Raw genomic sequence first — 24,235 nt, forward strand, 5'->3', positions numbered from 1 at the left:
TAAAGACAACCTAGCTATTGAAATATTGCATAATGAAACCAAGGGTATTGTATTTCTTATAATACATGACCATACACCATCAAGTCCTTTGATTAATAGCTGCCACCTTCCTTAATGTAATCCAGGAGATCGTCTAGTTCCTGAAACATAATAAATAAAGAATCTATTGGGTTTAAAAAAAAATAAGATGCAGCCACTTATGTGCTGTACAAAAATATGTTAATCAGTTTAATAAAAGGCCTGCAAAACCCTTTTTTGTTGTCCTTTAAAAGATGTAATGCCATGCCGACTCTTGCTCTCCAGCAGTGCACAAAATACACATGCTTCCACAAACAGCTACTCATCAGATAATGGCTGGAAAGTGTCACAGAAAACTATTCTACAGGAAAGGAATTTGAAAATGAATTGCTTCAGGGACAGCTGGAATTGTGCTCTGTGCTGGCTCAAGCAAGAGGCATTGTGACATCACAACTGAACTGGAATAACTGGTGCTAGAAGCCCTGAAGCTTCTTTTCATAGATTGTCATCAATTAGAGGGAGAACCACCATAGAAGGTACTACATCTAATGGAAAACAGATAAGGTAATTAATGATGTTTTCTACTAACTCCGCTTGTTAGAGTCCCACACCACTTGACAAACATTAAAACCATACATTTTTTTACTCTATTTATTCATTGTATCCATGTACGTCCACGTTTGAATTGTCCCAGGTGAATGTTACATTTACTCCCCTCCACAATCTGGTCAGAATATCCCTTAAACACACCCCATTGTATGAAGCTCAATGCTTACCATCAAATCTGATTTCTTATCTATTGCAGGTTCCTTTGTGATGAATAGAGCATTCTTCCTCCTGTATATAAATAAATAAATAGTCTGTCTGAATGTCCGAAGTTTACGAATTGAACAGATGTCAGAGAGCCTGGGTGGTTTTTAATCATATAAAGGCTAGGTTACTCCTTACTCATGACGCCCAATAAGGGTAGAACATGTTTGGGGTTGCTTGTGGTCCTGTTAGGAAGGGAAGGGGCCATGCAGTTCTGGTTGAAACGGCTCTTTTGGGGTGGGAACTAGCCTGATTTGCATAGGGTTCATATTTCTGTAATGGCTATGCAGGCTGAAGAGCATGGTCTGCAGGGTTGCCCAGTCAGATGCCAAAGGTTACGATTCATGCTAAACCTTCCAACCATCATCTGTTTTGTTTTGCTTTTTTTTCATACTTGCAGTCAGTGGGAGATTTATTTGGTTACCCCTTTCTTTACAGCACAGTCTAAATTCTTTGTCATGCCTTTTGATGGTGATAACTTCTTTGGATCCAAAACGGATGAATATTTAGAATAGTTTAAATTCTCTAACACTACATTGAAGTCCATGGGTTTGTCTGTTCAACAGCCTGATGCCTCATCATCCTTTGTGTTCTTTAAAGGCTAATCTGTTTGTCCTTTAGCTCCTTTCTCCACTGGGGCAGTGGGCAGGCACCCTTGGGCAAACTGATGGGAGTGCTACTTCCCCCACTAAGATACAGACAGAGAAGTTAACTAAATGTATCAGTTATGCCCATTGCTACACCAGCACAAAACCTCTTGTTAGTACTTTGCACTCTTTCCTCCAGTGGGGAGAAGGCAAGACCTGCAAGATGCGGAATGGCACCATTTCACCTCTGTGCTATCAGCTTTACAGGTCATGTGAAAGGGATATTGCCTACCGTTCCTCCAACACCCTCCGGATCCATCCTCTCTCCTTCAACCTACACTCCACAGATCCCCTTTTTTGAGTTGAGCTCCTGCAGCTCCTAGCAAAGATTGCTAAATAACTGGTGCCCACCCTGAAAGATTGGTACTCCTTTTTATTTGTTGGGGCTAAAAGAGTAGGTTTATAGTTCTATCCTAGAACTGAGGCCCAGATACTTCAAGCCCTTGAACTTCCATGTGCCAATCCCTCGGAAACACACGAAGTTCCTGGTTGGGATCACCTATTACCAATTTAAGGTCCTGCTCTTCTACCTTACCTCAGCCCCAAGCGCTGTGCATTTAATGAAGACAGGATTTACTTCTTCCTCTTCCTGGAAGACAGAGGCTAATTCGAGCCCACACCTCGGATCTGTTGATGGCCTACCTGCACCACCATCTCTGATCTTCTGCAGAGCTTTGGCTTCTCCCTCAAATTAAATACATGTCAGATCACGCCATCCTAATCACTCCAGCTCATAGAGATTTCTCTGAATACATGCTTTGGCTGTTATTTCTCTCTGGAGGAGAGGGTGGTGAACATTGCTTTGCTTGTCCAGCTCTTCAGAACTGAAGCCAAGTCCCTGCCTTAACTTTTCTGTGTCTGATGGCATCCTGCATTTTTGTGGTGACCGAGGCCCAATAGTCACATAAGATCACTCCAACGAATACTTGTCATTATGGTTCATCAAGGTAGAGGAGGAAGCTTGGATACCGGACACATAATATTATGACTGAGACCCCGTGATGGAGACAATTGGGTACAAGATGGTAGATATCCTACCCAATGTATAATGAAAATGAACGGAAGATGATACTGTGTGTTTGTGTCTAGAAGAACTGAAAATGTTCTCCCCTGTATAACTACGCAATAAGAAACCACCTGAATGGGTTAGAGAAGATCTTGGATCTCAATTGAATAATGTTATAAGGCCTATGAGGAATTTTAAGGGGATCGCAACAGATGGGCGAATCCCTTCAGAAAAGGCAAGAAATGCGGTGTGTCAACATTATACCAAGAGTACACCCTATGTTAGTTAAAAGAGGGATATTGAACAACACAAATCCTGAAGAGAAGTGAATATCACGCCAAGCAATGAAAAGAAAGTGAGAGTTAGGTGAAAATTAAAGCAATAGGGACATACTTGTGTAATGGACCTTACTACATTGTTTGTAATAGTACACAAAGATTGCTCTTGGATACGCTATGCCACTCCCTGAGAGCAATGTTTGAATAGTGGTTGAACGTTGTACTGTATTCTGTTCATTTGCACACTTTCTTGATACTTGGTCTAACCCTATTTTGCACAATTACACTTATTGCACTTTAGAATGTGATATGTGATTTATGTTGTGTGTTTTTAAAGAGTTTTTTTTAGAGTTGTGTAATAAATAAATAGAGATTTTTTGAACATGGTCTATTTCAGATATCTGTTGAGTATATAGATTAGGATGCTATTTCACTGCTCAGAAAGGTATGTATAGGCTACTAAGTAGCAAAACAGGAGGAAGGGTAGCTTGTGGTTGTATGTATTAGCTTTATGTTCTTTCCACGTTATACCACTAGCTCCCCAGTAAAACAAAATTGGGGATTGACCTGTTGTAAATATTGGACTCAGCTTGACAGACATGTTACAGGTCTCAAGCAGAGTATCACAGTACCTCCTGGAGTGGGCACAATAACAACATTTATTTTCATAGGAGAAAGTATCTACAGCAAATTTCTGCAACCTTCGGCTCTCCAGATGTTTTGCACTACAACTTCCACAATTTCTCACAATTGACTATACTGGCTAGAGTTCAAGGGAAGTGTAGTCCAAAACATCTGGAGCTCCAAATTTTGCAGGCCCCTGCCGTTATGCACCCTTGACCTCATCTAACATTGGTCATGGACTACTCTCTGACAAGCTTGCACTTAGTAGCCGATAGTACCAGCAACAAAGCAATACAATTTGCTGTAACCTCGGAACATCAGCCAAGAACTGATTGCTTTCCTTCCCTCCATGTAGGGCAAGTGGCTGCTGAATCTTATCGACAGCAGAGCGGTCATGCATTACCTCAACAAGAAAGGCAGTCTGGGGTCAAATCCCCTATTTAGGGAAGTGATGGGACTGTGGTTCTGATCTCTGGATAACAAGGTCTCTATGACGGCTGCCCATCTTGCTGGTACAGTGAATGGATGCTTTTAGCAGACAGGCCTCTGACTCCCACACGAGGGGACTCTGCCAGAAGGTGTTGGGAAAGATCTTGATCCTTAGAGCAACCCCTCAGACTATTTTCCCTCCAATATAAACAGGTCATATGACTTGTTCTCCCCTGGGAATAGGCGGGGGAGCAGGCACAGTGAGGATTTTTCCCCACGTCATTGAAGCCGGATTCTAAAAGCATGTTTTTGGTGAGAGCACCCTGCAAGGAATGCTAATAGATTCGGATGTACATCTCCCCTAAAAGAGTAACAGCTCTGTCTAGTGCTGTCGTGAAAAGCATCTAGGCACTTGCAGTAACCTGCACCTGCATTCACCTACTGAGCTATCTTGCATGTATTTAGAGCTTATTCGAAGTGTGGAGGAAAATTATGAACCAGCCAGGCCTCTCGATCTTAGTGAGCCAGCATGCTTGCAAGGGGTTAACTGCGAAGGCCCTTCTCGAGACATGCACATCTAGTTTTGCATGAAGCCCTGTGCAGCTTGTAGGAGCCAGGCACGGCTATTCTCTTCTGCGCTCTGCGAGTCAGGTGCACTGATAACACAGGAATGTAGAAATGCACTTCCCACAACAACGTATACAGAGCCTGAGAGCCAAAAACTAGCAGTAACTTTCCAGTCAAAAACATGTTTTGCTCCATGGAAGGTTTTAGTCTAGAAGATTCTCGAAGAGCTGATACGTCATAGTGATTGAAGTGCAGCCACTAATAAGAGAACTTTACCTGGGCCAGTTAGGGGAGGACTCTTCCTGGGCTGTTTGTGAGACGCGTGCACGGAGAGAAACAGCGCCTGGACAACCAGCCAGCACTAGAGGGCAGAGGCTCCTGACATCACATTCCCGCTTGGGTGCAGGCCTTCGGGGGCTAGGCCAGCCCCTGAACGGTGCCGGGCACTGAGTGGCGTGGGTCCTGGGTGTGATTCTATCGTATCAGCATCAACGATTCCTAGAAGCGTAAGAATTATTGCATATTCATCTGTGACTGATAATTCGTATTACTTAGCTTGCACTTTAATTCCCGTACTATTGAAAACTGCTGCTTGATTCTAATTAGTCACTGTAGTAAATAAATGCAAGCATAAAATCTTCTGAGTGAGTGACTTTCTTCCAGACTGAGCTCATTGTGTCTCGCATAGTTTCTTACTTGTGAGGTAAGGTGATTAGGAGTTATATTGCACCAAGGTCTGGCCCCAGGGGGGTGCGGGTTCCCCTTTCACTACAAGAGCCCGTCACCTAAATCATCAAAGGCGTAGGAGGGGTTTCTTGGTATTGACCTGAAGCTAGCTCTCAGCCACTATGCCTCTTGGAGAGGTACATAAGGAAGGATGATGACTAGCTCTTTTGCTCAGCAGAACTGTTACCAAACAAGTCCTGTCCTGGTGGATAGTTATCTGGATTTTAGAGTGCTACAATATGGCTGAAAGAGGTGCCTTTTATAGTCACAGGCCCATTCTACCATGGATCCTGTCACCACGTATGCCTTTCAAAGAGGTTTGCCCCCTTTGTCATCTTTCAGGTGGTGTGACGAATCGCGGGATCACATCACTTTTCTCCAGGGGGGAGCCCTTCCCTGTGAGGCTAGGGAGGTGAGGCCACTATCCGATACTCCCCCTAGGGGTGGCAATATGAGGGAGGACTGCACAGCGAGAGCCTCCACTCATGGGGCAAGGACTCCCATTCCATGATGTAACTCCCAACCATCTAATTCTTGAGACTCCATCTGGTAATGCTACTGTGTACTATTGTGATGTTACATTCCTTCTTTTTATAACACCTAACATTACACCTTCTCAAAACTGCCCCTCTCAGACTTGAGCCAGATCTCCTTAATTTCAGGAAGCTTCCCAAGACCCTCCTTTTCTTTTCCTCCTTCACTGTCCCCCTCCCCTGCTAATGTACCCCTCTGCCTCCTTTTGACTGGCTGCCTGGTTCCTTCTAATTCATACACGGAACCAGGCTCTCCTCGACCAGCATACCCCTGCACTTATGTCAGGTCTCCTCCTTTATTATTACTGTCAGCTTTATTTTATTATTATATTACCCCTTTATTAGAGGTTTTTAGTTTCGTCTGTGTAGGTAGGAAGTTTTCTATTTGGCCTTAACTTCTTAATACAGAATCCTGGTTCTAGCCCAAGGCAAGATGGAGTTTCTCAATAACAGCTCTGATTGGCTAGAGAGCACAGCAGGACAGCAATGAACATTCTAAACTGTCACTCTCTGCCTTTCATCATCATAGCCCCAGCTGAGAGGTCGCGTGTAGTAGCTGCTCCTGCTGAAGACATGGGCCTTGTTGATTTAAACTTTCTGGCCCTAGCAGTCGAGTGGCTACTCTTCTGGGGTTTCAGGAGAAGAACCTAGTTTGTCAGAAAAATGATTTAGAGACTGGAAATCCAGAAGTTCATTGAAGATTCATTCAAGAGATAAGTGACTTTAATTTGGATTTTGAAACTATTGCTTAGCAATTCATCTAGACTCATTTCAAGTGAGAAAACGTAAAATGTGTGCTTTGAATTGTAACTCTGAACTGTTTATTCGAGTGCGTGAACTTTGGCGTTCGTCTTTAAAGTAAGCGCAAGATTTGACTTGTGAACGCTTCGTTCGTAACGCGTGTGACGTGTTTACCTTAGGCGCGCGGTTAATGTCCTGCGCGTGCATAACCTCCTCTACTGCTACTAGTTTTCTTCAGCGCGTGTGCGTGTCAGAGATTGCTATGGAATTTCCAGTACGCAAGTTCTTCAGCGCACCGGATCTACAGTACATTTGTTTTCTGGCACGTGTGTTTTCGAGCGCGTGTGTTCTTTGCGTGAATGTTCCAAGCGCGGGTATTCTTTAGCGTGAGAGTTTGGCCGCGTGTGTGTTCTTCAGCGGGAGGGATTTTCAGCGCGTGTGTTCTTTGGCTCGCGGAATCTTCAGCGCGTGTGTTTTCCCAGCGCGTGTGCTTTTTAAGCGCGTGTGTTTTTTGGCTCGCGGAATCTTCAACGCGTGTGTTTTCCCAGCGTGTGTGCTTTTTAAGCGCGTGTTCTTCATCGCAGGTATTTTTTCCAGCGTGTGTGTTATCTAGCACAGACGCTTTTCAGCGCGTGTGGATTTCAGCGCGTGGATTCTTCATAGCGTGTGTTCTTCAGCGCGGGTGATCTTCAGCGCGTGTGTTTATTGTGCGCGCGTTCTTCAAGAATCCACATACTCTGTCACAGTGGGAACTTGTTTTGAACTCAAAAAAAAAATAAGGAAGAACAGAATTCATTAAAGACAATCTTTACTGGAACTATATTCAGTTTAAAAAGACAAAGGTCAAGTCTTTCCAGGTTTGCTAAAAATAAGGAAGTTGCTGCTGATTTCAAGAGACTCAAGTAAAGAGGTAGAAAGATTTTCAGCAACTTCAGCAGTCTTCTCTAAGAAATTTTAGGAGAAGAATCAGGTATGATTCTTTACACTTTAGTTATGGATTGAAAGTCTTTAACATCACGTGGTTAAGTAAGTAATGTGAGGATTTGTGTCTTTTTATGTACTCACTGCAAGTTCAGCATCGGCTAGTCCTGAAGCCATCAACCTGGAGTTTTGATGTTATCCACTTCCCCCTTTCCCTTAGGGTTGTAGTTAACAGAGCTGAGTTTTATTTAGCTCTGAGAATTACATTTCAGGCGGATTGTTGGTGGTTCAGCAGCTTCCGCGGACAAAGGGATCCTCTCAGCCTGACAACTTGGACTCTCCTGACCCATACCTAACCTGCACTTGCTCTTCCAGGGCTCCCTCCCTCTGAATTCGATTGGCTGGGCCTGCTCCCCATTGACCCCTTCCAGTCCTGTCCCTCGCACTTAGCATAGGAGCTTCTTTCCCTTGCACTCCCTGACACTTGCCCACCTGGCCTCCCCTTAGCACTCGCCTAAAAAATGGGCCCTTTTCTGCCCTGACTGACGGGCCCCTTCCTCTCCTCTCCCTCGCACTTCTTGTTACTGCACTTACATGATCCAAATGACACATTTGTTTTTCTTCCTCACTGCCCCCCTCCCCCGTTTGTCTTGTTGCACTGTGAAACACCTTTGCTGTATAGGCGCATTAGAAATACCCAATTAAAAAAAGAAAAGAAAATACTCTGAAGAAGAAGATTGAAAGAGTTATGCTGACTACGCAATTGTTTAAGAGGGGAGGACCCTTTCAAGAAGCATAAAGACTGACAAGCGACTGGAAGGCATGGTGGAGAACCTCAGAACTGAAGTCAGGCAAACACGGGAAATTTGAATCTGGAAAGGAGGACACTCTCCAAAGAAGCAAGTCTGCCCAAGACACTGCCGGTAGGCTACCAGAGTCCTTGGTAAACCAGCAGAGTACTGAATGACATGGAAGCATGAGGCTGGGTGACAGTGGCATGACCTCCTGGAGGTGGACCGAGTGGTCCGACAACAGCGCCAATACCATCTGCCCAGAAGATGCGAGGAGCTCAAGCAGAGCCACAAAAGTTGAGTGCCAACCTCCAAGACCTCAGGAAGAACCAGTAACATATCCCGAGCCACTGTCAGGTAACAGGATATACAGGAGTCCCAGTAGGGGATTGGGGATACAAATACTACACTCACAGGGGAAAGGGGACAGAGCATCGAGAGTGATCAGCACGGTAGCTGCACCAAAGCTACTGAAATTGAAAGAAGCCTTGGGAGTGATCTCCTTCATCACAGTACCCCCACTAAAGCTACTGAAACTGAACGAAGCCTCTGAAGTCATCTTTCTCATCACAGTAGCTCCTCCAAAGCTACTGGAGTTGGAAGAAACCTTGGGAGTGATCGTCATTACAGTAGCCCCACTATAGCTATTGAAACTGAAAGAAACCTGGGGAGTAATCTCCCCCGTCACAGTAGCTCCACCAAAGCTACTAAAATAGGAAGAAGCCCCAGGAGTGATCTCCGTCATCACAGTATCCCCACCAAAGCTACTGAAACTGAAAAAAACCTCAGGAGTAATCTCCCTCATCAAAGTGGCTCCACTACAGATAAAGAGAGTAAGAAAGGCCTCGGGAGTCATCCTCCTCGCCATAGTAGCTCCAAAAAAAAGAATGTAGTTGAAAGAAGCCACAGGAGTCATCTCCCTTTGCCTCAGTACTGGGAATCACTATGAAACAAATGTGATAACTAATAGAGGGAGAGATCTACTACAAGCGAAGAAAGAGTGTGTCGTTTTTGGAAAACTGCCTAAAGTCACTTGGAGCAAGCTGTAAGAGCTGATCAAGACTATCACAGGATGAAAGATATTCTCCTGATGTAAATTGTTTTTGACTTAGAAGCTAAAGTTAAAGATGGTTTAGTCCCATCGAGAGGCCTTGGTACCTTACGAACCAGGAAAAGGGAGTCATTCTCCTGGTTGTTTCATACAGCAGAAAGTTGAACTGTTCCATGAACTTTGTAGATACACCCTCTGGGCCCAAGTTACTTGTTACAGGAGAAGAGAGCCATTTCCCTGGTATATCTTAGGTTTATGTAATATTATTAGTGGCAGGGCTAATGTAGGAGTTTGAGACAGAGGACAGTTAAGTTTTTATTTGGACTTTCATAGTGATGACAGACATTCCCCAATCTTTTGGCTAGATCAGGAAACCCCTGAAGAGGTAGAGAAAGATAGGTATTTTTTCTATTTGTTAAATAAATCTTTGTTGTTCAAACGCCACCTATGTGTACGACTTCTCACTCCAGTGCTCCACAGCGGTCATGTGGGTTTCTTTGCACAAGTTTGCAAAGCACTTTTTTCGGTATTCCTTATTGAGTTGAGGTACCCCTTTGGTTGTGCAGTGCTCCAGAATTGGCTAGTGTAGGTGGTAGTTCTTGCTGTCCTCTCTCCTCAGTTGTTGCACAGGGTTGAAGAAATCCATTTGAAGAATAAATCACTTACCTTCAGTAATGGTTTATCTGAAAAGCTAGTCCTTCCATAGATTCGTTTTATCTTGCAACCTACAACTCATGCAAATAGTTCACACACCATTATGTTCTGCATTCTTTCAGCTGCTTCATAATACTGACAGAGAATGGTGGAAAAAAGGCAGAACTTTGGCCACCGGCACAGAAAACTCCAAAAATGCTGCCAATGAAGTCTCTTCCAGAGTCCTGGGAGTCATCAAGGACAAGGGGAACCAGAGAGGAGCTGCACTGATCCACTTTTGGGTGAAGAAATGTCCGATGTTGGTGGGGCTGGAAGATACACCTCATATGAGGAATCTGTGGGATGAAGAATGAATCCACCAGCAAGAACATCATCAACGGTAAGTCATTTGTTCTTCTTTGCATCCTCCTATTATGCAATTTCCTTTGCAATCTGTGTCAGCTGCCAAAAATGCTATTTATTACTTAGGTTTAGAAAAACCCTGCCTTTCCTATAAAAGAAAATGTACATGTACATATGTAGAGTACAGGATGACTTTTAGGGTGGACTCCAATACATTAACATTGTTGCTAGTCTAGTATATACCAATATATCACTCTTTGAGAAATGGAACACCATAGCACCCATTACGTTCTCAACATCCCAGGCTCTGGCCATGGCCTGAGCCCACTACGGCGAGAGAAGATGTGTTTTAGCTGGTGAATATAACCTTGGACCTGGCAAGACCCAGTGATACAGGAAGAAAAGAGCAAGGGTGATCCTGTTGCTGGCTCAAGCTCAGGAGGGTTTGCCATTGGATGGTGGAATAGGATATATTCAGCCTGACAAACACGTGCACAGTGATGGGGAATGTCTGCTGATAACAATTATGGTTATCCCCTAAGGCACATCAAAATATGTGATTGCTGGTAGGCATATGTTGCCATGATCGTCAACCCGTTGTGAAAGGGTAACAATACCTGAACCAAGGAGCTACTCGGAAGGAACCAAAGAGGAGATACAGGATCTGATATAGAAACTTTGGGCCTTTGGTTTAAGATCCTATTTGAGACTAAGAACATTGGGATTGTCCTAGCGGGCATTGGGGAATTTGGACTTGAACTTTTGGACCCAGACATTAGGTCTTTTGTAAAACCACGGTTCTGCCTATTTTTCTGTACCCCCATCCAGACCCTGTTTTCATGAGCTGTCTCTTTTTGGCTATCCCCAACCCTATGGGCATTGATCCATCTCATCCTTTTATACCATAGAGATATAAAGCATTGAACTTGAAATTGAAACTCAGTGTTGCATCACATAAATGAAGGGATCAGCCAGCAAGCACAGCTGTAGCTACAATGCAGACAGGGAACTAGATTGAATTGAAAGACAGAATGTCTTCATCTCCACTGGGCTCATGTTCTCCACTATGTCCCTCTTCTAACTGTGATTCTTTACATATGGAATTTGGGGAGTCTTTCGTGAGTAAATAGTGGCCTTCCAAACTCCATCTTTTGAGAAGAATTGATGTTTTCATTCTAAGACTGATTCAGTTTTAATAGAATATATGATGAATCCTGTGGAGTCATCACTGATCCCCCACCGGATGATCTGCTCCCATGTGGCCAGGGGATGGAAGCCACTACCTCATCCTGACTCTGGGGTGGTATCATGAGGGAGAATCACGTGGGAGGAGAAGACTGTCGGAGAAGGTGGTGACCCCATCAGGAGAGACATAGTATTCTTCCCCTCCTAGAGAAGAAGACCTCAACGTTACTAAATTCTTGATGGCTTGTTGTCTCCATACAAATCCCTGCCCTTTTAAAATACAGAAACCCCTTCCTGCACATCACTTTATACCTCACACACACATAAGACACACAAAACCTTTCCTGTTTCTAATGTTTTAAACAACATCATTTCAGAAATCCGAGAAACTCTATGGACTTTGTCTCCCATAAAGCCTCAACTATTGAGACGATTAAGAGGATGGAGTCAATGCAGATCGAAAGAAACAACAAGTTGAATGTGCAAAATAGTTGTTTCTATGGATCTCCAGTGCAAGGGACATTTAAAGGTGCTATCCGCACTCGAGAGAAGAAGAGAGCAGGAAAGGAAAGTAGAGCCAGAGAGAAAGGTGAGGGAGCAGTACAGAGAACGACCGTGCTGTCGGAGTTCGGAAACGCAGGAGAGCAGGAAAGGAAAGTAGAGGCACAGAGAAGGCAGAGGCAGCAGTATGGAGAAGGACCTTGCTGGCAAAGATCAGGAATGCAGCAGTAAAGACAGCTTACCGGCATGGCATGAGGTCAGGAGAGATGCTGCGGGTACCGTGGGGAGACCGTCAGAGATCCGGGAGCAGCAGCAGAGCCACCAGAGATGTTTGTGCCAAGAAGCAGCAGCCTTGCATCCCTGTCATGGAGTGAAGGTGGCGAGGAAGTGCAGAGTTGCATGGACCACGGATGGAAGGTCTGCAGTGCGAAAGAGACCATCCCAGGGAGGAAGCTTCACCATCACAACGTGCCACAGGTCGGGGATGCTGCATGATACTAACGAGTGTGCCCTGAGGAATTGGGGACCCGGGGCGTACTGACAGTCATGTAAGCAGATGCAACAAGAATATTTGAATGCTGACCAAATAAAGGCAAAATCTGAAAAAGTCCCCATGTATGTATTACCCTAAACAAATCAGCACTAGTGAAATAAGTACAGTGGCATAACTTGACAAGTCCCCATTTATGAGATGACAATGTGGGGAACATTGGAAGAAGTATTACCCTAAGTATATGAACACTTCAGAAATAAGTATAGCAGCAGAACTTGAACAATTCCTCATGTATGAGATGACAATAGAGGGGAAAGTTGGAACAAGTAATACCTCAAGCTAATTAAGTAAAAGCATAGTGAAGTGATGCAACTGTGCTATATATTAAAGGACTGTGAAACAGCAATGATGTCCTGGTGAATGCAACACACCAGGGAGAGAAAACTTAAGGGGAATTACAAGATCCCAAGGGGGGGATTTCCTGGCATGGGAGTACACCAGGTACTCTAGCCAAAGTACATGGAAGATATAAGGCAGGCAAAGAGGAGTTGCTCAGGTGTCTGCAGTCCTGGCAGGAGTTGCTGTAAGGAGATTTTCATAGACCAGAGTCTTTTCTTCATTGCTCCCAATTCCCAGCAGGAGGAGCTTACTCTTTAAAACTATTACCTCCAATGGGCAGTGTTTGCGGAGGTGTTGCTGAGGTGTCTGCAGTCTCGGCAGGAGATGCTTTGAGGAGATTTCCATAGCCCACAGTCTTTTATTCATTGCTCCCAATTGCAAGCAGCAGAAGTTTAGTCTTTAAAACCATTACCTCCAGTGCAGAGCACTCGAGGAGGTATTGTGGAGGTGTCTGCAGTCTTGGCAGTCTCCGGTAGATAACCGCTGGGCAAGCTGTAATTCTACCTATTTAATCTTTGCAGTTCACTGCTGCACTGCCACCTGATTGTGCTACAAGGATGTGTTGTGCCTTGTGTTGATCTGGTACAGTCTTACTTTGACAGCATAGATGTCAGCCGTCATGGCGAACAAGCCGTGTTTGGACAACAAGACGCCAAGTGGAGCAGAATGGATTTTTTTCACTGCAAAACCGAGTGCAGGAAGTGAAGGACAGTTAGGACCTTCTAGTGATCGGGGAGGTGAGTGAGCTATTATGTGGCATACAGGAAGCCATGGACCTGACCGACTAAATGCAAAGTGTTGACTTTAGTGTTCACTACACCCCCCTCAATGACTTTTGACATTGACGTTACTGTGATCGCCAGCACTGCGTCTTTTATAGATGGAATGAAAGTAATGGAGAGTAATGGTAGGGAGAATGCTCCTATACTAAATGAGCCCATACCACATTGTATTCACAAAGGGGCTAATTCTGGTTGTATGTATAAACATTATCTGACTCGCTGTTGCTGTCTGTTTCAAAGGACACAAAGAAATCTCCCCCAAAACGCCCAGGCTTACCTGAATTGAACACAAAAAAACCTCCCTAAAATGCCTAGCATTCCCTGAAATGTTTGCAGCTTATCAAAGACCAGTAGGAGGAAGAGTGCTATTGCTCTAAGCTCCATCAACATCAAAAGGAGTGGGCAGCAGAAATGCAAACTGTGCTTTTTAATTTTCTTACGTATTTAGAAAAACAGAAAGCTGATATATCGGGACCTCACTTGACCACCAATCAGACTAGATGCCCTTCATTAAGGTCTCAAAAGAGCCCTAAAGGTCACACAAGCTTGCAATCAGCTGGCTTGGGATCTAGTGAGGCCTTTTTGAAACAGATGTGTTTATCGCACTTCTGCTATAAAAAAGAACAGGGGGCTAAATTTCTCGCTAGACTCTGAGCCACCCCCTTAAACATATAAAAGTGAATCCTACTGTACATACACCACCTGTTCTACATGATTTAACGTCGACTGTGGAGCGTGAATGTTCAGACAATGGCTTGTCCACGGTGTCCTCCTTAAGCAGGCGCCCCTGCTTTGAGGAGAGAACCATTTGTAAACGAGAGCTGTGCGGCACAACCTGCCAACAAAAAACTCAAAGGTGGCGAGAAAAGGCTGCCTGTATTGACAGAGAATTAGGAACTGCCCTCTAAGAAAACTGGGAACAGTTTCATTGAAACCACTACAACATCAGAGTCTAATTGTATCCAATCTCAGGCGGGCGACCCTAAACATAAGACTGTTCCTCAACCCAACCCAAACAGCATATCCAAAACACTTAAACATATGTCAATGTTAAAATCTGTACGTTCTGCTGAGAAATGGGCCATTAAAGTCGAAAGTAAGAGACTGAGGCCTACCATGGAAATCTCCACATCCTTGCTGTCAAGTGGATATCCATTAACACTAAAAGGTAGAAGATCTCACCACACAACCCCATCACTTAGAGCCAGCACTTTGTCTAAGGCTAATTCGACTAAATCAGGTATTAACACCAGTACTATGGCTCCCTTCACAAAATTGTACAAGAGTATAAATGATCAGCTAATAGACCAAACATCTCTGATAGTGATGTTACACTCTAAGATGTTTTTTGTGGAGGGATTTGTTACTGCGTTCCAGGGTAACCAGGAAAAATATACTAAGCAAGTTACAAATAAATTCCATTGTATCCTTGATCCTATCATTCAGGAGAGAAATGAAAGAAGACCTTTGAGGTTGCTGGTGACACCTCCAGACCAAAGTCCTGTGGACGCCCCGATATTACTGATGCAAGCTATCCCACCTTTAAACAACTTGGTGAGACTCGATTCAAATGCTCTCCAGATAGAAGGCCACAAGAGGTTTATTCCATCAAACATTCGGAAAGTGTGGTCCCCGCTGCTGAATTGTCACAGAAGGTGGGAGATGTGTCAATAGCGGAGGAAGGTGTTAGGCAGGTGGCTTAATATGTGTTCAAACCCGCACCAAAGAATACTCAATATTTTCTAGGAAATAACAACAAAATTCCAGGCAGACTATTCAAGAGCAGCAGCAGTGTAGAAAATCTAAAAATCAAATGGTAACCAGATGATTTAAATCAAATGACTCACGTACATGTCTACGTAATCAGGATTCTTCCGATAGTCTGAACCACGTTGCAAAGAACAAAACCAAAGTCACCAAGGACGTGCAGATTGCCAATATTTACGATTCCTGGTCTAACAAATCAATTGACGGTTTGCAGAACGTTTCAACATACTCAATCACAGATGAAGAAGGTGGTGAGGATATGTGTTAGCATAGCCCCCTACGGGGCAACTTGGCAGTTCAACCAACAACTACAAATTCAATATCAACGGCTGGCCCTAACTGTGGCCAGCAGAGGCCGAGTAACAGTGTGATCCTCCAAGGAAGGGATCAGCACCGTTTGGAGGCGTTCTCGGAACCATGGTTACAAACGTATGCAGGGCGACTCATTCACGCCTTGTTGATGAAAGTGAGAACAAAAAGAACCAAAAGCGGGTGCTAACTCAGGTGGATATTCCATTATTCCAAACTTCGGAACAGAAGCATCTGGCTTTGAACACAAAGCACATACAGGTTATCCCCAACCGTCACAAAGGGGATTGAGGGTATTAACTGACGTGAAAAGAAAACAAGTACAATCAGAGGTGGCCCCTGATAAAAGGAAATGTATACTATTGGAACGTATATTACATCTTGATGATGGTTTAATGTATCTTTCATGCCCTGCCTGTCAGACGGACACAGCCTTTAACGGCCCACCAGCCTAAGCTAAGGCAGGCCCGGGTGAAGCGAGGGCCTGAGCTCAGGCTGTGGGCCGTTAAAAGCTGTGTCCGCCTGACAGGCAGGGCATGAAAGCCACATTAAACCGTCATCAAGTTGTAATATATGTTCAAATAGTATACATTGGACATTTAGTATAGAAGCAGGACCTGTTGGGGCAGCGAGGCAATAGGAAGAGACTCCTGTTGCCTCCCCATTGTGGAAAAAAAAGAACATTGCCACCCGTGGGTGGCTGGGACAGCAGATGGTGATTGTGTAATCTCACATGCTGCTCTAGCCACCTGACTGGCTGAGCGTCTTTCCCGGGTGCGAATAATAAATAGAGCTCACATGTTCAGGCTTTTACATCACATCCCACGACTCTGCCTGATAACTAACAATCTCGCAATGGTTGAATTTTTGGAAGAGAATCAACCTGATAAGATTGATATTCATCTTACATTTAGCTTAATTAAGCAGGCAAACCTCTTGTTACATTTGGGTTTCAACATGTTGGAAGCATTAGCTGAATTTGTACCTTTGAGCAATGGGTTATGATAAAAACCTAGAAACCCTTCAAGGGGAAAAAAAGGCTAACATAAGGGATGATGGCTGCCTCACCATTAAACCAGCCTATAAAAAACACTCTAATGGGTAGTAACCTTCATCTGGACTCTGCATATCCTCCAAAAACCCTGTTCACTATCACAATTGGAGGAAACAATGATTGTAGTAAAAAGGTGGTAATGCAACAGGATGTACAACCCGAAATGGAGAAAAAATAATCTTGGAAATGGCTAGTATAAGCGCTGGTTCTGAAGAAAAGAAATGACTAACTAGATCAGCTGAACCCAGTGAAAGATCTAGTTCTGGGATGCTGGAACACAATAGGTTTTAGTCACTTATTTGGAACTAATGTATTGGAATATGAGATCTTTGGCATATTCTGCCTTCAAGAAACTTGGCTTCGATCAGTCCCTATCCTGGATGTGTTTTATTATTCATTTCAATCCTGCCTTATAAGGTTCCACGTCAGACCGACATCTGGCTTAGCAACAGTCATTAATAATGGAAGAGGCTTGGAAGTAATGGCGACGTACATCATCCAAATGCCTATGCTCATGTCCTCCTGATTCTTGATAGCTGTATTAGATCTAACAAGCCAGAATGGTTGATTATGTTTAATTTGATTTGGCACCCGGTGGGAACTGAGGACTTAGATTTTTCTTCCTCAATTATGGGTTTAATCGACAAGTCCTTTGAATTGTCATTTGATCCTATAATAATGATTTGTGGTGACTTGAATATGCATTGTTTTGATCATAATAATGTTTTAATGGGGGAAGATAATATACCTTCTACCCAGACAGAAATAAAAGTTCAGCCTGGTTGGAAGATTTGAGCTTCAGGAGTATACACTTTTCAAATGATCAAATTAAGGGAGACATTCCAGCATGCGCAACATGGAAAAGGGGTTTACAAAGTAAAATACTGTATTCAATCTTTGTGTCTCACAATATCCTCCCAAGGATATCCACACTGGAAGTTATACCTGTTGTATGTAGTGAACATAACTTCTAAAAATGACCTGTATCACAACAAAGGTCAAGACTCCTTAGGCTTATTCCACTATGGTTGGAGTTTCTCCAGGAAGAAACAGGTTGATTATAAATCCTTCTGGCATAACCTTGCTAACCGAGATATCCATAAACTATGTGGAAAATTCACCAAATGGTCAATGGGAGATCACGCTAGTTTATCCTAGGGTTCTGATGGATGTTGTCGAGTTTCAGAAAACTGGCATGAAAAATGTGATTTCCCCAAAGACACTCGCATGATGCTGTATTGGTGAATGCAAAAAGAAAATTGAAATCTGAATTAAGGAAACTGAAGCTAGAGGGATCTCTGGATCCTCTGAAGCTTAAAAAAAAAGATTAAAACAGCAGTATATAAATAGGGTTAGATCACGCAAATACACAACTTTCCAACAAGATCCAGAAAATATGCTGCAAAAAATGTCAGGAAAAAGATCAGAAGAAATATGGCAGTTAATAAACTTGCTTAACGCACCCCAGCAAGCGTTACAAATAAAAGTGTAACAGAGACACACTGGGTTGAACATTTTCCCTTTTATTCTCCTTTGAGAGTGAAAATCCTATTGTAGATAACTAGATATCTTCTATAGAAAGTGTATTTCCAACTGAAAGAGAGGACGTATTAGCCTTGATAATGAAGACTAGCATTTCCCGAACCCCTGGGCCAGACGGGTTGATTAAGGCCATGTTAAAGAAGGACCCCGAACTGTGGGCGACATTCCTGTGGAAATTGTTTGCTCATATCAAAAACTAAAAGAATATCGTACACTTGGGAATCCTCTCTAGTGGTGCCTATCTTCAAGAATAGGGATTGGTCAGATCCCCAAAACTATACAGGACTATCGCCCTTCTGGATGTGGCGTGCAAAATCTTTGCTACTTTGATTTTGAAGGAGCTCACAGGTGGGTCACAGAATCAGGCAATTATGGTATCCTCCAGTCAGGGTTCATAAAAGAGGTGGGCACACCATTGAATGTGTTCTTGATTAACTTTTTATTTACTTGTATTGCTTTATTTCTACAAAATAGTCATAAAAGTGTCCAGTCCTGCATTCTTCGTCTCCCAAGAAGGTGTGAGCAACAACTGATCAAAATAAACAGGTGAAGTTCCAACCCTCCTAAGGGAAAGGGGAAGTGTAGAAAATAAAAAAAAGCACAGATCTCTATCTTCAAACAGGCATCAATCTACAGGAAAAAATAAATAAACAATTATTACTCAACCCTGCTTTCATCCCTGGCATGCATTCAAATTCCCCACTTAGACTTCTCATACCTGTGCATCCTCTGCTTCTTGCTTAGAGGATAATCAGTTTGCAGTTCTGAGACTCTTCTGTCTTTATTCTTTTTAGAACTCTCAAAGGATCATTTTCACAGTTCAGAAAAGACTTTTAGAATGTCATCCAGGTAACTATTTACTTTTCCTTTGAATAATCAGACAGTTCAGAGTTCCCTTTTTCACCAGACTGTAATGTTCTCATGTGTCCTAAAAAACCTTTGTGAACTTAATAGTAATAGTTCAAGTTTTAGTTTGTGAGTCTAATTGGGATACTGTGGCAGTCTGCTTTATGGATTTCCTTTAATTTGAAGACACTGGCCCTCATTACAACCCCGGCGGTAAGTGAAAAATGATGCCGGTAAATGATTACTGGCATTGTTTACCGCTAGGTCCGATCATGACCTGTGAAAGTGCTATTAGCGGCATCGTAGTTAACGGTGCCGCTTACAGCACCAAGCTCGCGCGCACACGACCTTCCACGCCATAAGTACCGGCATCGCGCAAAGGTAGGCAAATCACAAACCAAGCGGACATGCTCTTAACGCCACCGCGAAGGCCGTAAAGTACCTTACCGCCATGGTGCTAATTCCGCCATTGCGAACCAACCATAAATGCCCATGTGCAGTGTTCCCAGCTGCCACAGGTGCACAGAATCAGCACAGGTGGAGGCAATACAGACTCACCAAGTACAAAAAGAGCACACCCCACCCCTTCCCACACCCAGTCACACTCCACAATGATTCCAATACGACTAGCAATGTTGGGGCTGGAGGACCTGATTGCAATGCAAGTGCAACAACTACAAAAACAACAACAACAGGCAGCACAGAGGAGATGCAGGAGGAGAAGGAGGGCAAGGCAGGGCCAGCAAGCCCCACCACCACAGCCAGTGTCACCACGCAGGCAGCCTCCAATCCCACGCATCCGAGCCAGTCCATTCAACCTCACCGCTAAGCAGATCCATACCTTGTACCGTTTGGACCGGGACTCCATCACCACCATCGGTGACATGATACACAATGACATCGTCATCATGATAGAAACACCCACCGCCATCCCCCCCTACTGAAGGTAGTGTCCATGCTCCACTTCCTGGCCACAGGCACCTACCAGCCACAGTGGGGCACTTCCATGGCATTTCACAACCATTATTCTCACGTACACTGATCCAAGTGCTCGATGCCCTCCACAAGCACACAGACGACCACATTTCCTTACCACGGTCTGCCCAGGAGATTGCAAACTGTTGGATATTTGGGGCTTTGCGGTATTTTCTTACCGCCAAAATACCTTTAGCAATAATCACTCTCTGTATTCATATTAGGTCACACATGACAATAATACATTGCATTATTTCAGAATTCAGACCTATTTAGATGATGTGCGCGGTAGTTTGCGTGGTTGGTTGGTATAGTGGTTGGTTTATTTGTGGCCCCAATAGCCAACATCCCTTGTTCTTTATCTAGATTGTTCTTCATGACTAGAGAGACCTCAGGCCTACATTTTAGGGATACCACATTTTCAGTGTTAGTGTTGTGTGCCACCATGGGCTATTATGGTATTTTTGTGGTAATTTCCACTACCTTATATACGGTAGGGAACTATGTCCAGAGAGTCTCTCTTCCCGTTGACTCATGTACCTCCAACAGGCTATGCTACAAACAGTCACTCACAACTGTCCATACTGAATAGAATCATGCACACATCTGTTTTAAAATGACAATTGCACTGTTTAAAAATCTACCCACGTTTAAATCTTTTCCCATGCAAAATGAAAGAGAAAAATAATACACACTAGCTATCTGTTTTCAAATATTTTTGTATTATAGAAAAACATTTTAAATACAGTTTAACTTTTTTTACAGAAATAAATGAAATGGTACAACATTATTTGTGATAAAATGAACAGAGAGCTGCGAGAAAATATTCAATTGGTAACATTAAATATGCTGATAAGAGACTGAGACTCCCTTTAATACACTGACTGAACAGTTTCGTACACTTTCCCACAGCTCCCACTCGCTTCTATAATTACCTTATCTGTTCAGCATGAGTTTTCTCCGGCTATTCTCTTTCTGAATTTGGCTCCCTTGAATATCAACCCCAGTGAGAACAAGTGTCTGCCGTTCTCAAGCCGGGGTTATTGCCTGGAACTCTCAGCTTTTGCAGCAGGAATGCTCCAGCCAGGAAACAGATCCTTCTCCCAGCTCTGCAAGATCTCGATTGTTCTCCCCCTCCCCTCAAGCTTCTCCAGCAAAGTTCTAATCACAGCCTCTAGCATGATACTTGCTATGACGCTGCTCCAATCAGAATCAATCATGTCATCTCCTCCCTCACTACACAATGGCTCACTTCTACAGTGGCAATTGTAACAAACTGATTTCCTGTTCCTTCGAGCTCTTTGCTTCCTGTAGTTATGTGGACAGAGCAGCAGAGAAAAAAAAATGAATGTGCGTTTAAAAGTTCACTTTCAGAGTAGGCCTAATTCTGCAGTGCAGACACATTTTTATTAGTGGGTTATGTTAAATGAAGTTTTATTAGTCAGGTTAGTTATTAATAAGGTTAGTTATTAATTTTCAAATGTGTCTCTTGCAACATAGGCATTTCAGGTGAAAAATAGTGTGCATTTTGAATGTGCACATGTGTGCTTTTAACTGTAAAAATAGATTTGCATCTTATATGTAAAAATTGTTTTTGACTGAATAGCCTGTCTTTACTTATTTGTCCATGTTACTCTGGCAACACATATAGCAATGCACCGCACCCATGTGGTGGTGCTGCATCAAAAAAAAAAATGCTACCTGTGCAGTAGTGCTGTACTCTGTGCTGTAACATGCCAAATATCCTTACAAAACACCAAAGTGGGTTTCCATGCACTAGCCGGCATACCTGGTTGCATTGGTGCCATCGACTGCACCCATGTGGAATTGGTGGTCCCACATGCCATGGAGGTAGCGTACCGCAACCGTAAACTATTTCACTCAATCAACGTGCAAATGGTTTGTGACTCCAACAGGATCATCACACATTGTTGTGCCCGATTCCCCGGATCAACCCATGATTCAATGGTCCTGCGTAACTCCACAATACCATGCTACATGGAGTGACATGCAGGGCCAATATCCTGGCTACTCGGTGAGTCTCATGTCATGGCCATGGAAATGTGAAGTGGGTAGGTGATTGACGTACCAATGCATACTTTACCTTGCTGAAAGGGGGGGGGGGATGATGCATATTTTACCTGGCTGCGAGTAGCAGAGGCAATGGAGCCAGCTCATACCCTAAAGCAGCCCAAACATCAACTGACACCTGTACACATAATGCCCGATTTAAGCAGCCCTACCATGTGAATGAAGGTGTGTCCCAACCATGACACAACCATCTGCAAGTGCATTGTACCGATTCAGACCACATTGACCTCAACAAAATGCACCTACATGCAATGACTTTAGCCAATACACGGCACCAAACACCATCAACTGAAAGGCCAGTCCCCCATAACTGCGCGCAAAGGAGGCACATGACGGACAAAAACATCAATACACCACTACACAGACACCGAGGCCACAAAAATGTGCCTATCAACATTAGTAGTGCTCAGTGGGGTCCTCATGAAGCTGACCGCAATGTTGCCATGATGAGAGCGTTGATATCACAGGACACCTGCCAGGTCACCAAAACAAACGCCATGAACGGAAACAGTGGATGGGCACTCACAAGGCACCTGACCCCCCTGCATACATTGGTTGATGGCATGCAAATGAGTCCATGAGAGGAATACACATATACTGGTCACATAGTGTGAATCCATTTGTGCATGTAAAAGTGGTACAAAGTAACAGTTGAATGCATGCCATGGTGGCACGTCATGATTTGAGATTTGATGTCATGACTGACACATACATTGTTGCCCACATACAGGTGATGCAGGCTATCCCCTGAAGAGGTGGCTCCTTATACCAGTCCGGAACCCACAGAACCGGCATGAGGAGGACTTCAATCGTGCACATACACGAACCCGTGTGGTGATTGAGCAGGCATTTGGTCTATTGAAGGCACGGTTTTTCTGCCTCAGCAGGTCTGGTGGGGCACTCCTGTACCGCCACGAGAAGGTGGCAAAGATCGTCATGGCATGTGTCATGCTACACAATATGTGCATCAGACGGAATGTGCCCCTGCCCTCTGACGCTGAAGTGCAACCACCTGACGATGAGGGTGAGGAGGGTGAGGATGGGGCAGCACCTCAGGGAGGCAGCGATGCACAGGAGGGGCGTGACATGCGTGGTACCATGCTGCTTGCCTTGTTGCTTATCGTTGCCCTGGCCTGTGTTGTGGCAGTCGATTTTGGCTGCTGTGGGGGATTTTTTGGTCCAGCAGAGCTGGAGGGTTGGTGTGGTGTTGCCTCGGGCCTGTCCTTCTTGGCAGGTGTGGTGTCAGTCTCGTCCTCGCCCGGGTCCGAATGGGAGCCTGTGGTGGAGCAAAGGAGGGAAAGTGTTATTGATGGGTTTGCGGACATTGAGCAGGGATTGTGATGACTGCCATGATTTTGATGACTAGATGGTGCACTTTGGAGGCAGTGACATACAGGTTCTCTCCCTTTTGGGTGAGAGAAGCAAGCAGGAATGTGGGTGCCTACAGTGAGAGTGTGCATACTGCATGTGTACAGGGTGTAGGTCAATGATGCCTGTTGGCAGTCTTCTGCTGATGTGTTGCGTTAACCCTATTAGGCAACATTGTGCTTCCCATGAAACTGGACTTCAGGAAGTTTAGCATGGCTTAATTTGAGGCACCTACCTACGTCATCTGATGTCGGGGCTACTCTCTCCATTTCACCGACCCCCTCGATGCTCTCGATGCCAATGGTTGTGGCACATATCGCCTCCCACGGCTCCATTTTAATTGGTGAGTCTGCTCCTCCACCAGTTGCCATGCCCAGGTTTCTGTTGGCAGACAGTATGCTCCTTACACGGAGCTGGAGGTCGTCCCACCTTTTCCGGCACTGTTTTGTGGTGCAGGGTGTTGTTCCTACTGCACTGACCCGCAGTGCGACTAGGTCCCATATGGCCTTCTTCCGTGCTATTGCCGGTCTGGTAATTTCAGTGGAGAATACGATGTCCGCGTTTTCCTATAGGGTTTCCGCCTACATGGTGAGCTCTTCCCTACTGAAGCGCTCCTGCTGCAGCCGATCGCAAGATTTTTTGACAACTTTCGGCATTCTGACGATGGATGGATGTGGGTGAAGGTTTGTGGCGAGTCTCGGGGTCAGATGTGCACTGGTTGTGGAAGATTGCAATGGATTGTGTTTTTAAAGATGGCCGCTGTGCTCTTTCCCATTCCGGTGCGA

The 24,235-nt window shown here is 44.3% G+C and overlaps 1 protein-coding gene across 2 annotated transcripts in view; it reads left to right on the forward strand.

Annotated features, from left to right (window-relative positions):
* The first annotated feature begins 510 nt into the window (after window positions 1-510).
* LOC138520101 (maestro heat-like repeat-containing protein family member 1) overlaps window positions 511-24,235 on the forward strand; it is a 758,658-nt gene continuing 734,933 nt past the window's right edge. The window contains exons 1-2 of one of the 2 annotated variants that reach the window (XM_069632611.1): window positions 511-582; window positions 9,919-10,175. In XM_069632611.1, coding sequence (XP_069488712.1) covers window positions 10,146-10,175 — 30 coding nt within the window. In that variant the 5' untranslated portion in view covers window positions 511-582; window positions 9,919-10,145. The remainder of the gene's footprint in view (window positions 583-9,918; window positions 10,176-24,235) is intronic. The other variant, XM_069632612.1, reaches the window with a different exon arrangement.

This window comes from Ambystoma mexicanum, chromosome 13 (assembly GCF_040938575.1).
Source record: "Ambystoma mexicanum isolate Mex_15411 chromosome 13, UKY_AmexF1_1, whole genome shotgun sequence".
NCBI lineage: Eukaryota > Metazoa > Chordata > Amphibia > Caudata > Ambystomatidae > Ambystoma > Ambystoma mexicanum.